This window comes from Cygnus atratus, chromosome 2 (genome assembly GCF_013377495.2).
Source record: "Cygnus atratus isolate AKBS03 ecotype Queensland, Australia chromosome 2, CAtr_DNAZoo_HiC_assembly, whole genome shotgun sequence".
Lineage (NCBI taxonomy): Eukaryota > Metazoa > Chordata > Aves > Anseriformes > Anatidae > Cygnus > Cygnus atratus.
The window spans coordinates 91613006-91628461 of NC_066363.1; the positions used below are offsets into that span (position 1 = coordinate 91613006).

Consider the following 15456-nt stretch of genomic DNA (forward strand, 5'->3'; position numbering starts at 1 on the left):
GATCATTTCCGCGCAAACCTGGTGAGAAGGGAGTGACAGGCCTTCCCTGCAATTCCCACACACACCCAGCCCTGTTAAGTCCCCAGTCTTGCCTACTGCCTGTGGTTTATGCAGGGGGAAAAGATGGTGCTGGGTGCCTCCAGGCAAAGGAGCTGAACCTGCTCTTCTCCAGCACCCTTGGTGAGGGCTCCGACCTCTAACCTCCGGATAGCAGAGGTGGCTCCAACAGGAGTGCCCCTGGAAATATTTTACAGGAAACCAGTGATTATTACTGCATTTTGTGCAGGGCTTGAACTGAGTATGCAACTGACTGGCATGCTGACTTGGCAGAGGCTGTCAGCATGATAGCTGGAGGAACACCTCACCTGTGAATCCCAGCAGCGATGAGACATCCTGCCAGTCAGCCACAAGTTCGCCCAGTGAGCCCGGCAATGCCTCGAAGCAGAACTTAGCATCTCCCGAGCTCAAAGGTCAAGAATGCAAACACCACCACTAGACATGTCGAGCACAATATGTATTTTATTGACCTCATTTCCAAGAAAGTTAAAAAACAGACCGAAGAAGTAGCATAGCATAATTTCCATAATTTGTGAACAACGATCAAGTTATTATGCAGTCTTTCCTTTTGATTTGTACATGATTTTGACAGAACAATGACCAAAATTTTTGACCACATTTTGAAAGATGCCATTGAAAATGTATAAACACAATGTGTCTGAATTATCTTAGTCATATCAGTGAACACAGTTCAGAGGCTTCTCCTAAAAATGCTGATTTATGTTCTGTGATTCCAGCCTCTTGGCTATTATTGGAGCTTGTAATAATCATAATTTTTGCCTTGAGATTTGAGAAGGAGTTAAGTCCCATGGAAAATAGAATGTGTCTGAATAATTTATCGTAAGGAAGTATAGACTTAGTTTTCAAATATGTAGAGGACTTTCTACACACAACACTCTGGAAATGTTGTATTAAATACATTTTTTATCCATAGAAAGTAAATATATATCTGTAATTAGTCCAAAGATTTAATTTTGCAGCAATGAGAGAACTTAGATGAAAGAGTCTGCATTCATATGAAATTGTATTTTTTCTATATACTCAGAACATTGAGAAGTGACCCCTTTATAATGCACTTAATCTTTCTACGTAATATACATAGTGTTTTGAAGTTTTTATGTCCTTTTCGCTCATGCCATACCTCAGTTTGTATTATGCTCAGTTTCTCCCTTCTTTGAATTTTTTATCACATTATGGGAACAATGTTCTTTCTACAAAACTTACAGTGCATGATGTTTAAGCATGAATCCTCCTACTTCAAGACTTTCCACAAAGTATTGGCATTGAGAAGAATCTGTCTTCATTGATGGGAAGACATCTCAATACTGGTGGTGACACTCCACTTACTATAAGGGAAATATTATTCTTTGTTGAGATGAAAGATTCCTTGTGTCTCTTACATCAATCTGAAGCACTGTGACATTTCCTATCGCTACAGCGCAAAGATGTTCCCTGTGGGAAATGCACAGAATATACTAATGAGCATGTTCATACATCAGAGAAACTGTTTTTCCCCCCTGTAAAATGACAAAATTATTCTTGATGCAATATTACTAGGCCACAGGAGAGAGAAAGTGTAATTGCCTGTAAATAATAGGTCAGAATGACCAAGCATGACATTTTTAAAGTTCAAATCCTCTCATCCTTAGTTATCATACATTGCATTAAGGCTATTTACAAACAGTATTTGTCAAGCTACTGTGTACCAAAGTGACTTATTTGGCAGTAAATCCAATAACAAGTAAAACAGCTTGCTGAGGTTTGCTTTCAATTTCCTCTTCTAACTTCTGTGCCATTTTAAACAAATGACATACTGGTGAGGTGAAGAGGACAGAGTAAAGCGCCAGAGATCACCTGAAGGTCAGCATACAGCAGGTCTCTTCATATTAAATTTGCCAGCGCTGTGCTGGCTTTCTATCCAACAAAGCAATGTTCTGCATAACAGAAAGGCAACGAGTGAAACAGCAAAAGAGATTTAGAAACCAGGAAACTGCTTTTCAAGGTTCCAAAAAGCCTGCTCATTACAACATCAGATAATTGACTATTAGACAGAGAAAACCGCTGTCTTTCAAAGCAGACATCAAGGAGCATTGCTTGTGCTCTGAAGTGGAAGGTACAACTCACAAAATCCTCAAAAACCTGATCCTCAGTTTACATACATATAAAACACCTCTTTCTATCCACGTATTTTATGGCAGGTTGTAAGAAACAGATAGTGTCTCTCCTTATTTCCATTACAAAGCTCTGCTGAGAGACTAATAACAGTCTGTTCCAGCTGAAGTGAGTAAAACCAGTTCTTCAAAAGAACAAAAAAAGAGAAAGGAAAGAAAAGACTACCTATCTACTGAATTCTGATTCACACACCGGGTGATGCACTTCCCTTTTCCCACTGTATGCTGCTCTGGGGTAATCACTCCCTTTTCAGAAGGACTGTTTGACCAATTCTTTCACAAAGCTGCCTGCTCCCCTTGAGGGCTACGCTCAAACAACTCAAGCATTGATTCAGCCAGAAGCCCTTTCACAGTTTGAGCCAAAACTACTCCAAGGAAGGCCTAAATCATGCTAGACGAGAGTTCAGACAGTGCTTTTTATGGGGTCAAAATTTCCCTTCCCAATTGGCAATAAAGCAGCCAATCTAGGAGAATTTCCTTTTCCAGGAGAACTTCCTGGAAGTATGAAATTGCCTTATGGTTGGTTGAACACATGTTGGCAGTTACAAAACACCTGGCCACAGTACATTCAATCTTGTTTTATGTTGACTTCCCAAGCTTTCTTTTTCTTTCTTCTTCCCTCTTTCCCTCCCTCCCTCTCTCTCTCTCTCAATGTGTGGCTTTATTTATTTACTTATTTTTGCAAGAATTCATGTATCAGTTAAGTCCTAGGTTTCAGACAATCAGAAAGCATGAGTCGTTTATGGCAGTCAAGAACTTAAAAGCCTTCCAAGAAGGACATTATCAAATGCTCAGGAACTACCACAATGAGTAAGAAAAAAGAATGCTTTGACCTTTTCAGGATGGAGAAGCATTCTTGACTTTCAAGAATTCCCTCAAGTGGATGTTTCAACATCTTGGCCATTTGAGATTGCTAAGCATAAGCAAAGTTTGTATAGAAATTATGACTGGATTAGTTGAGAAATCTCTAATTAGAAATAATATGTCAACAGTCTCAAATACGTACGGAAACGTGTGGGAAGTCATCACATAAAATGGATCAGATGGAAAAGAGGCAAGTGGGAATGAGAAAAAGACGCTGAGAACAAATGGATGAAATTGCTTCATAGGAATGTCTTTTTGTAAAGGCATACTGAATCTTCATTGATCTTTGCGCCTTTTTGGCATCCTCAGACACCTTTTCCCAAGAGGATGACACACATTTTCCAATGCCAACTCACTCTTCTTCTGTGCTTCAGACTGTCTGTAAGTCACCTGCAGTTTCACTTTTGAAAAGCTGAAAGGACTGCTACTCTCTTGTCACTCTTCCACTATCCCCTTCCCACCTACCTTGTTTCTAAAGCACGCCCTGCGTCCTCTCTCCCAAATGTGGTTTTAACAAAGCAGCATAAGGAAGTAGTTCATTGTTATGTTTACTTTCCTTCATTGAGATGTGGGTTTCTGACAACAACGTTGGGCTTGTTTTGGGAGTCATCCACTAGTAAAACTTGATCAAACCTGTTGCATCCTGAAGCAATTGAACAAAATAAGAGTTATGGCTGCTGTAACTTAATCACAAGCAAAAACATGTAGGTGAAGTCTAATTATCAAGGGTACTGCCATCTGATAACATTTAGTGCAAACAGAAAATTAAAAAACTCAAAGCAGAAGCAAATGAGCGGAAGATTTTTTTTTTTTTTTGAATAACTGGCTACTGACTTCTCCCTAGAGTTGCATGTAAGTCTCATCTTCTATCCTGAACATTTTTCTTCACTGGATGTTGGGCGTTGAATTTCTGTATTCTCCTTCAACACTGGAAGTACTTGAGACCCAACAGATAACATATCTGGAAAGGACGAGCACAAGGGCTGGTTCATCAGGTATACACCAAAGTTTGTCTGAAAAAAAAAAAAAAAACACAACAAAATATTCATTGAGATACGACTCATGGTAAAGTAATCAGATCTATGGAGGATCTCACAACCCAGATATGCTTAGAAAAACAATTTTGCTTTAAGAATAAGGATGTATGTGTGATCTCAATGTAATTAAGAACATTTTAACTAATTAACTATAATAGACTGGTAAACAAGAGCTAACCCCATGCTATTTAAGAAGAATACCTTAAGTAAGTGGATAAATAACACAGTATTTCATCATGAGCTCCATAGTATCATATATGTAATTTACACTCGCTCACAGTCTTGCCATTTAATGACTCTTCTGGCTTCTTGACAAATACAGTTAATACATTTTCACGAATAAAGGCCAGGCAGCACCAGAATGCATGTATGTTCAAACAGCGAGGAAAAGTCTTGTGTCTTCTACCATGAATTGTTTGCTTTCTTAACAGAACTTTGTTCTGTCTAGCCTTGGTGAATTTCCCTTCATATGTTTTTATTAATATTTTAGTACAGAAAATATTCAGGAAGTTTGTTTTATTACGATTAACGCTTGTTATCTGTCATTAGCTGTGAAGCCACACTATGTAAATATTACAAATATTTAGATGTGTCCTTGTATTACTGGATAATAAAGAAACAAGAAGGAGGATAACCACTTCACCTACTATGTAAATGCTCACAGGCACTGAAAATCTGGTCTGAGTGTCTGCACTCCTATGTATGGCATTAATTTTAAGGACATTAGACTTTACAGTTACAGCTATGAACAGCTGGGTGTGATGTGGAAATGTCACATTAAAGACTGGTGTGCTTCTGTGGTTTTATTTTCCACCTGTGGAGAACATAGAAATGTGCAGCAAGAAACAGATTTGCAACCTTAGGATAATATTTTCCAAGCAATTAGAAAACAGCTAAAAAAAATACATAAGAAAGAAAGAAACAAACACTGAAGATTAAATTAAATTAATGAATTAATTAATTAATTAAATTAAATGTTAAATTGATAATTGAATTGTAGACTTCAGAATGTCTTTGCTCTTCAAGCCGAAGGACTTGGAAAGCCAACATTAGTTTTCTTGTCAATTTTTAACAGGTTTCAATAAAAAGTATTTGATTTTGGTAGGCTACAAATGAACAGTCATTCAAAAGTGTAATACAAATAAATAAGCAAATGGAATTCATTTGGTATGTCTGAACAAACACATTTTTTAAATAAAACTCTGTGCTCCTTCTCCATTTCCTGATGACATTTTTTGCCATTGTTCAGACCAATGATCCTGAAACGGAGGGAATTACATTTACAGCAGGTTTAGAAAAATATACTAAAGGAATTGCAATAAATTAAAAATAACCAAATGTGTTGGTTGAATTTAAGGGAGCATGTTTGATAGACTTAAAATGCAGGATGTTCACTCAAATTCCTGCACTATATAATTACATAAAAATACAGTAACAAGGTAACATGAAACAGCTTTTAGTCTTCAAAGAATTAGTGAGATTTAAGGCTGAGACCTACTCTCAAGCAACTGTGATGCCGTAAAGCAGAGATCTATCCAACCATTGCCCCAGTATGGCTCCGAATTGGGGTCTTTCTGCTTCATTTGTAATCCTAAACATTACAAAGAAAAATAGCTCCCAAGTAAATCTTTTTGGTTATTTCTGTTATTTCTTCATCTCACAGGCATTCCACCTAAATGGACCTGATAAGGCCTATCCTACTTATGATAATTTTTGGGTACCAGTGACCACAATGGTGCCAACACCAGTGGATGTAGTAGGGTAGATCCTTCTGGTGAGTGTTTGAGTATGAAATGCTGAGGAGTGACCACAGTGCAGCAGGATCCCAATCCACTAGCACAGTGACTGTGTTGGGTAAACCATAATGGCAAAATGGTAAGTCAGTAACTGCTTCATTTAAAATATTAGAGTACATAATATTAATACCCTGTTCTTGTTTTTCTCTTATTTGTTGACAAGCTGTGGTTTCTCCACTGGCATAAATAATGTCTTTTTCAGCCTTGAACTTAATATCCTGCATTTAATTCCTGCACCCTAATGTAAAAATGACAGTTGCCATAATTTGTTTAAAAAAATCAGGCAATCATAAAACAAGTATTATAAAATGAATATTAGTCCACGCTACCCTGTACTTCACACAGGAAGGCATTTTATAACTCATCTGTGTTAGTCAACTAATTTGATACGTGAGAATTTTTAACATATATTCACTGTATTGACAACTTGACTTACCTTAAAAAGACTAATATAAATCTAGGCAGATTGTTCAGTATGGGTAACTTAATTTACCTTATTTCTATTGCTCTGAATCATCCAGCCACATTTTTTTTTTTCTTAAAGCACTTTAAACCCTCCATGATTATTTCAGAAAAGGGGTGTGCGAGTATATCTTCTTTGCAGGAGTTCTTAAATACTATTTTAATGCATTGTTATTTCTCTACTCTGACTGGGCATCTAGGTCTCAGTACTTTTTGAGTTCTGAGCCTGGATGATGCCTAAGGAGTTTTCAAGGTGATATTATACTGATGGTATACATATTTCAGTATTAATGCCCGCTTGGATGAGTGTTTTCCTGTAAAATCACTTTCATTGCTGACATCTTGCTCTTCTGAATGACCAGAATTTTGCCTGTGATTACCAGAAATGAATTTAGTATCTTTTAAGTAAATTTCCTTGCTTTTCTAGTAATTACAAATACTGACTCAGCAAAAATACTCCCAAACAACCACAAAAGCTGTGCATCCTGTCATTCTATCTCTGTTTCAAGAGAAATAGAAAATGTGGCAAATTGTCCCTTCTCACACTTCAGTGTTGAAAAATGAGGCTTTCAGACACAGAGATTACAGCCTGCAGAGTCATTACAATGAACTGCATAATCTCTTTCTGCTGTTGCTACCCTTTCCAAATTTCAAGGGCATTTTATTTGGCATATAAACTCTCCAGAGCACACCCAGAACAAAGCAAAGGGCTGGATTGTGACACAGGTGGCAGTAGGGACTCTTCCTATAACTCTCAAACTTCATGTAAAGCTTCTTGATCAGTAAAACTACAATGTTCACTGCTGGGATAAATGGATAAAATGTACTCTTGCCAAGTGAGAATCACATGATAGTCATCACACTCACTGAAAGGAGGAGCTATCAAATGCTGTCATTCTTGCATGTTGTTTCAAATACTTTTACTGGATCAACAACAATACGCACTTCTTGGATATTTACTGACAGAAATATCCTGGGTACCCTATCTCCTTTTGTTAGACAGAAATGGGAGGTGCTACATCTGACAAAGGCTGAGATGAGCGGCCTTTAAGATACTGCTCCTAAACAGTTGGTTAATTCAAACTAGCACTTGGTAGGGAAAGTGCCCTGCTAGAATGTGTAACAAGCACACAAAGAATACTGCACGCTAACACTGAGCTTTGGATAGAGAAGCTCTGGATTTTGCCCCTGGATGTAGCTCTCAGCTGCTTTCTATCAACAGATAAATTCACCTGCTCACTTCATTCCTATAACATAACCTCCCTCCCATGCAAAGGTTTGGAAGATGAAATTATTAAATCTGAATTATTTTTATTATTATTATTTTTTAATGCAAGGATGTTTTATTAGCTCTGATTGCACCAAAACTTATCAGTAAAGCCTTACAAAATAAATCAGTTAAGCTCTCTATAACTACTTGAAGGGAGATTGTGGGGAGCTGGGGGTCAGCCTCTTCTCACAGGTAACTAGTGATAAGACAAGAGGGAATGGCTTCAAGTTGTGTCAGGGGAGGTTCAGGTTGGAAATGAGGAGACATTTCTTCTCAGAAAGAGCAGTCAGGCATTGGAACGGGTTGCCCAGGGAGGTGGTGGAGTCACCGTCCCTGGGGGTGTTAAAGGAAAGGTTGGATGTGGTGCTTAGGGACATGGTTTAGTGGGTGGCATTGGTGGTAGGGCGATTGTTGGACCAGGAGATCTTGGGGGTCTTTTCCAACCTTAATGATTCTGTGATTCTATGAAAATAGAACAGTGAAAGCACTTGCTTCTGATATGTTAATTTTTCACATTGGAAAGAAAGAAAAGTTTTAACTTGATGTCAAAAAAACACCAAATATTTTGTTTTGTTGAAAATGACTGGACAGCAGTGTTTTATTAAGAACTGATTTTCCTTTGCTCTCTACCTTAAATAAATGCATTTCCCACTTCAGCCACGAACAAGAAAAGAGAACCGTATTATTTCAGAGGTCTATTAATTACACCAGTCAGTGTTTGCAAGTGTTCCAGATCTTTGGATGAAAAGCAGTGCACAGTGCAAAGCCCTGCATTACTATGAAAATGATGATAATGATGCATCAGATAAGAGAAGTCATTTGCTATCCCTGCTAACGTTTCAGTAAGCAGTCCAAAGGCGTGGCGTCTAATTCCACAGGAAAGGGAGCTCTCCCAGGCACAATGAGAGACATAAAAGAGGATCAACAGCCCACAGGAAAAAAAACACAACCTTTTTAGTGTAGAAGGGCATGTGCAAACACAATGGATTTCCCTTGATATACCGCTATCCATACATACAGGCCGCTGGGGCAGTCTGCTAATGCAATTCCCGTTGCTACCTTGACAGCAAGTCCCAGCTCATAGCACTGCTGCAAATCCACCACAGGGCTTCCGCTATTGTTAGTGTTAAACTGCATCTGCAAAGCCCAGAATATGGGCAAGAATTCAACGTTCTCTCCTTTCTGTCCATGTGCCTTTTGCATCAGGTGGTGACGCATGTGGAACAGCATGTGGCTATTTTTATGCTATTTGCTTAATGTAGTTATCTAGTCTTTCGTAGTCTCCTGCAGTAACACAGAGAGCTCTGTCACAGAAGGAGAGCTCATTTTTTCCTTTTCAGTCAAAAATTACAGAAGGAATTCTTAATGAGTATTTTTTCAGAACTTGTGGCAGTAGAACTGAAGTTTGCTTTGTAGAGGTGTTTGCATTTTATTTCAAACAATGTGAAAAAAGGTTTCATAAGAAGTAGCTGGCTGGGCTTCATCACCCTTCTGTACATTTATAGGGAAACATGCAAATTGCTTGTGTGGCTAATTACAGTAGCTGGTTCTGATTTTCAGTAGTAATCCATGTATTCAAAGCCTCAGTCTTTCAGCTTGGAGCACCAGGTTCTCAGAGTCTCAGAGGAATGGAGAAAAATATGATTTCAGAAATAAATATTGAACCACCTCTTACAAGGCTTACTTTATTTAGGTCATTATTGAAGTTCATTGGCAGTGCTTTAGTTAGGGCTACCAGCTTGACAGAGTACAATATATTTTTCTGGGTTGGTATTCTTAGAAAAAAAACCAAACAAAATGTTAAATATTGACATCCGGCATGCAGGATTTGCTGGCCATTCACATGTGCGGTGTCTTTAACGTTTTGCAAATTGAGCAACAACAATGGCCTTTCAAAAATATCAGTTCCCCTTGTACTGGGAAATTAGCTTAAATCATATTTGCTTCATTTGTTGTACTTCAAATTGTGTTACTGACAGCTGGGAACAAACACAGCTTGATTCCTTCACTGAATCTGTATTCGATAAAAATAATAAAGTGTTGTCTATTAGATGACTCCTCAACAGAAAAGCACATGCTACAGACATGAGTCACCAAAGGATTAGCTCTGCAATTTAGCACAGCCACATGAAGTCAGTGTTGCTTCCCCCTCCTCGCTATGAAAGGTTTGGATGAGTGTCCTCTATCAGGTCTGCTGAGCACAAGGAAGATGCCAAAGTCCCCAGGTGCTACTCACTGATAAGCAGCTGGTGACCATCACCCCACAGATGACTTGCAGGAGGGATGGGCTGAGAGGTCTTCACAGACCAACTCAGGCAAGCTATCAGTTCAAATTATCTCTTTTGGCTGTCAAGCTTACCAGAAGACTTGGCCTTAGGCAGAGCAGGACATGCTCACAAGACTCCTTCTGCCAGCAACACTGAGAGTACTCTTTGGCTGAAGGCTGGGAAAAATAAAAAAGCTGAAGGCCCTGTTCTTTGCAGCATGAGTATCTTTGCACAGCTGAGGGAAGCGCAGCACTCCCCTGCTGTGAATAAGCAGCACTGTGCTCTGCAGCGCCTTGCCTTGCCCTGCTCCTTTTATCTGATGCCAGGCTCTCAAGAGGCGGGATGGCTCTCTCTGCCTTAATTCTGTAGGAATGAGTCACGTGGTCCTAGGAGTGTTTGTATCAAGAAAGCCTTTGCATTGCCAGGGTTAATCAAAACCAAAGAGAAGCTCATTTTTATTTTGCTGCGGGAAGTGTGCAGGAGATGCTTTGCCTCTCCTGAGAAGCTGTGTCCCAGGGAAGGTGTCCTTGCCACCTGAGAAGGTCCCCAAATACAGATTGCTGTCCCTCTGCAGAGGCTTTGAGTCATAATCCAGCAAAATACATGTGGGTTGTGGGTAGAGAGAGCCCTCCATGCCCCACGTGGAAACAGGGCAGCACCCCTACCCAGAATATGCTCAGCAGTGCCCCAGATGTCCCAGCTGTGGCTCACCATTACCTGGAGAAGGCTCTTGTCCTCAGGCTACCCGCCATGGCCAGGAGCTCCTCTCACAACCGCACATGTACTGCAGCAATCTGGATGCCAGAGCCTGCTGTGCAACCCCAAGTCATCTCAGGTCAGCAGGAAGCCGTGCCTGGGCAGCCAGCCCCTGCCTGCTCGCCTCCCTCCCTGCACCAGGCAGCTGGCTCCGAGATGGAGCCAGCCAGCGGGGCTATTCCCCCAGGATAACACTCATTGGAAATGGAGCTCTTTGTTTGCTTAATGAGTCACTGAGACAAATTGATTTTTTATTTTTTTTTTTAAACAAAGAGGGCATTATTTGTAACTTGGTTGTGCATTGTTTGGGTGAACAATTTGCAACCTGTTTGTTATTGCTCTGCCTCCGTGCTGTGCCCAGTCTCTGGTGTTTGGCTGTTATTGGCGAGGCTTCTGAGCCCAGAGTGGCCGATGAACTTTTACAAGAGAAGCTTAACAGTAAAGAGTGAATTCAGTGTAAGGATTTTCAGCTAAATAAATACTTCTGAGGAGATTTGTGAAGCTTTTGGGATGCCAATCTGTCTAGCCATCATCTGAGTACTCTCAGTTCCAAGAAGTAATGCAACCTGAGCAAGCAGAAAGATTCCAAAGCAACGCCTGTGTTTCAAACCTATTCCCCAGTCACTTTCCTAATCAATTACTCTCAACTTTGTCTATATTCATGTCTGCTCTGCATTTCCTGCTAAGTAGTTTCTCTCAGCAACAGTAAGGTTGAGTCTTAGGAGCTAACTGGATCATCACAAACACTTTGTGATTTTTCTGCACATTTCTCTTCTTGAATGACATCAACACATTGGCTCATGTTTGTCAAGACCAAAACAAACACATTGTAAAGTGGTACATGCTGAACAATAGCTAGAACAGTAAAAAATAACTCATATTAATAGTCATTTTCTGAATTAAAAATGTGTTGAACATTTTATGGAAATAAAAGATATATCTGGGTTGTAAGTGCATCCTCTATTGACTGAAAAAACAAATGGTAATGATTAGCATAAGAATGTAATTGTAAATATTCTCTCAGCAGGTATTTCTCTATGCATGCAATGCACTACATCTTTCTGTACAGCTATTTTTGAGTAACGTACTGACCTTTCTACCTCTTGCAGCAGACAGAGACTGTAGAACTTCTTTGTTTCGTTCCCCAGACTGTTGATCAATGCAGATTATTTGACACCTGCTACACGGACCCACAACCTGAAATTTCAGTTAAAGAAGGTCACTGCTATATGTCAAAACAGAACAACATGGAACAGTACAAGCTTCTGACTAGCATAATATCATAAAAAATATGTTTTCCACGTACTTTTCTTATGTTCTTTAATGCTTTCATTGTGTACAAGATAGTCCTGTTCACCTAATGTAGGTACATTTTCCAAGGGTCCACTTGCAAAGGTATCACTGCATTTTTAGTCCTTTTTTTTTTTTTTAAAGAAAACTTTCCCAGAGACAGAATATGAGAAATACCAAGCATTTACATATTTACATTTCCTGATTGCTTCACTTTGTCTGTGGGCTGGCAGGGCTACTTGCTCAAAGGAGAACTGAAGATAAAATTAAGCCAAGGCCTCAGGATTTAACCAAAGCAGGACTCTCTTGGAGCTAAGCTAACAGGTTTTGGTTAACATTTTTTTCCTGTGCAATTTCTGTGGGATACAGTATCCCAAATTCTTTCTTACAGGCATGGCACTTGTAGATAATCAGAATGCAAAATGTGAATTTCCACAAGTCTATGTAAGTAGAAGGAATAATGAGATCCTCTAGTTTAACATCATATATAATATAAGGCATGGTTCCTAAAGATAATTCTTGTTTGAAATAGGGTGTGTTTTTAGGAAAAAAAAAAAAAGGCTATGAATTTTTTCTTACCTTTAAAGCATTAAAATGAAGAAAACAAATTCCAGTTTTGCTTGCTATGGCATCCCCACCTTTAGCAAAGCTCTACATTTTACAAAATAACTCTTCTTTAAAATGTCTCAGTATAAACTTTGTACTGTTGTAAAATTTGTCATAATTTCAAATAGGTCAACTAATTAAACCTTACACTGCAAATATTTCTATATGCTGTTCTGAAGAGCTATTTTATTTCTTTGAGGTACATCTAGAACTGTTTGTACAACTCTTCAGTGTAACCATCAAAACCGTATATTTGGCTCAGCTTTTTCAGAAGATGATTTTCCACTGCTTTAATATTTTATTAAAAGAAAAACAAGACAAAAGAAGGAAGTATTTTCGCCTACTTTTCTTTGTTCAACAGCATCTTCTATTGTTTTTCTGGCATCAAGCACCATTAACATAATTTCTACTGTTACTACATCAGTATCTGGGTAGCAGAGACTGGAAAAGAGAATGCGAGTTGCATAAGCCTTTCTTTTTTTGGCTTGCATTCCTAAGGTATTTCAATGCCAGAAACAGGAAAGCAGTTTTATCCTGAATATACTGTAGTTTTACAGGATATTCCACAACTGGATTCTGAGCTGAGTTCCTTACTGCAACTCTGCACTCCAATAAACTATACTTCAAGGTTTTGTCTTCTATATTCCTTATCTCCTACCTGCAGAATTTTTCCTCATTTTTTTAAACTCATATTACAGCTTGCTGATCAAAATATGCTTAAGAAGAGAGAAGATAGGTCATATTTTCTACCTTTACTGAAAATACGGCATTTCCTTTTCTTAGGATATGCTGACCAGAAACAAGTAGGAGTGATTTCTATCATGGCTTCTAGATCTGACATTAACACTGCTTTTATTCACATCTTTCACTATCATCCCTAAGCAAAAAATGAATAAACCCCTTTCACATCCTGGGCAATGCATTTACAAATACACATTTCATAGCTAAGGACCAGACCAATCCAATACAACACGCAATGCATATATTCATCTTTCCCTTTGGTTTCATGTGTTGCTTCTTCATGGAACTTTTGTTGAAGTTCTTCTAAAAAGAATTTCTTTGCCAACAAAGTCTGACTTGATAGCATTTTCCTTACAGTACAAAGCGCATTATGTTGTTAGATATGACATGAAGAATAATGTATGAAACAGCCCTACCTAAGGCTAGACTAAGAAACATGTCTTGAATGAAGATTAGAATGCATACACCAGAGAGCAATAGACAGTGATCATTCACTGGTATTCATGTTCAGACTTTTGGCAATCATTTTCTTAACGTGCAGCAATCTGAGACTGCATTTGGACTATCATACTTAAAAGCTGCTCATATTCTCTTGTTACAAGCTGGTTCAATATCTGCCGCAAACTCAGCCTCAAAACAGTGATTATTTTTCACCTCAGTTGGATGGAGGTGGGAAATGTTATGAATTATGAAATAAAAAAAGGGGTGAAGAAATATGTCAAAACCTCTCAATTACATTGCAGCATGTTTGTCACAGGTCACATCATGTTTTTTTTTCTTTTTACACACTTCATAAATTGCATCTGCACATACTGTGCCACCCATATTCCAGTCAAAGCCTTACAAAAATTCTCAGTCTCCAAGTTTAAAATACTTTGTGCTAGAGGACAACATCCTGTAGGAGTAGGACAAGGGAGATAAGTTCATACCTGGAATCGCAGAGCACCTATTGAAATCTCAGCCCACTCTTCTTCTTCAAAGGACTCTGGTGCACTGATGACAATGTTGGCACGGAAACGCTGGATTAATTCCTCTATTTCCAATGGGTCTTCCAATCTATACCACAGAGTTCACAACAGAAAAGAAAGAATAGGCTTTATTAGCGAGTTCTGCACTAGTTTTTTGTGCTGTAAGAAGCTAGCGGCTAATAGGATTCATCAAACAGATGAATCTCCATAATAACTTGGACCAATTTTTATTACAAAGGCTATAAAAAAGGCACACGGTATTTGACTAGAATTTGTAATGATCTAGGTGGCTTCTTCAGGGCTGTAACCTGGAACTGTAAAGTAGGCAGGAAAGCATGCAGAGTGGCAATTATAAATAATGCATATGAGAAAATTTCCTCATTAGTTATATGTAAGGATAATGGTAGCAAATAAAAAGATCTTTTGACTAAGCTGGTTTAAATTTGACTGGTTAAATGCTTCTAAAAAGAAAGCAAATACAAGCATATTCTGCATATGCTGCAGTAGCGAAAGGGACGAAAATTACAGATGCTGAAGGTGAAAAAGGCCAGTAAGGCATTTTATGAGAAATGTATTCCTTATATTATTATTTGCCTTCAGGTTGCAACAGATTGCACCAAATGACAGGTGTTTTGAAAAAAATTAATCTCTGTGTGGAGATATCTCCACCTCTTTACAAGCATTTGAACTGCCAGGGTGTAGATTTGTGTCAGTGCTGAGAACATACATGAGGGAGAGAGAACAGCAGACTGCATACAAATACCAGAAAGCTGGCTGCACCTTTGAATTGTTGTCTTCACTGTCCTTCTAAAGGAGAATCCTACCAGTAGCATAAAAAAGGACAGCCCTAAAATCTGTAACGGAAGTTCTCTGAAGTGAGGAAGAACAATTCATTTTGCATTAGCTATGATGGACGTGAACAACTTCCAAAGCTCCATCAGCTGTAGTTGGACAACTTTTGGATAAGACACCCTCCAGCAGAGACAGAAACCTGGGTTAAGTAGTGAAAAGAGGTTTCTGTTTTGGAAAAAAAAAAAAAGTTTTAATAAAGTAAGGACAAAAAGTTTAAAATTTGTGTTTTAATTAAAATATGGAAAAACATGTAAAATCAAAGCACAGGGAAAACTGTTCACATCAACCAGTCTTGGCAGAATAGGTCTGTTAGGTGAAA

The 15456-nt window shown here is 38.7% G+C and overlaps 1 protein-coding gene across 6 annotated transcripts in view; it reads right to left on the reverse strand.

The window, feature by feature from the left end:
- The window catches only part of MOCOS (molybdenum cofactor sulfurase), a 235733-nt gene that overhangs the window by 103 nt on the left and 220174 nt on the right, over positions 1-15456 (reverse strand). For 4 of the 6 annotated variants that reach the window (XM_050708713.1, XM_035550581.2, XM_035550583.2 and 1 more), the window contains 4 exons: positions 14247-14373; positions 11773-11877; positions 3558-4105; positions 509-1509 (listed from right to left, as the gene is read on the reverse strand). In XM_050708713.1, the coding sequence (XP_050564670.1) occupies positions 3959-4105; positions 11773-11877; positions 14247-14373 (379 nt within the window). In that variant the 3' untranslated portion in view covers positions 509-1509; positions 3558-3958. Of the gene's footprint in view, positions 1-508; positions 1510-3557; positions 4106-11772; positions 11878-14246; positions 14374-15456 lie in introns of those variants that run through there. The other 2 variants (XM_035550580.2, XM_050708714.1) reach the window with 2 other exon arrangements.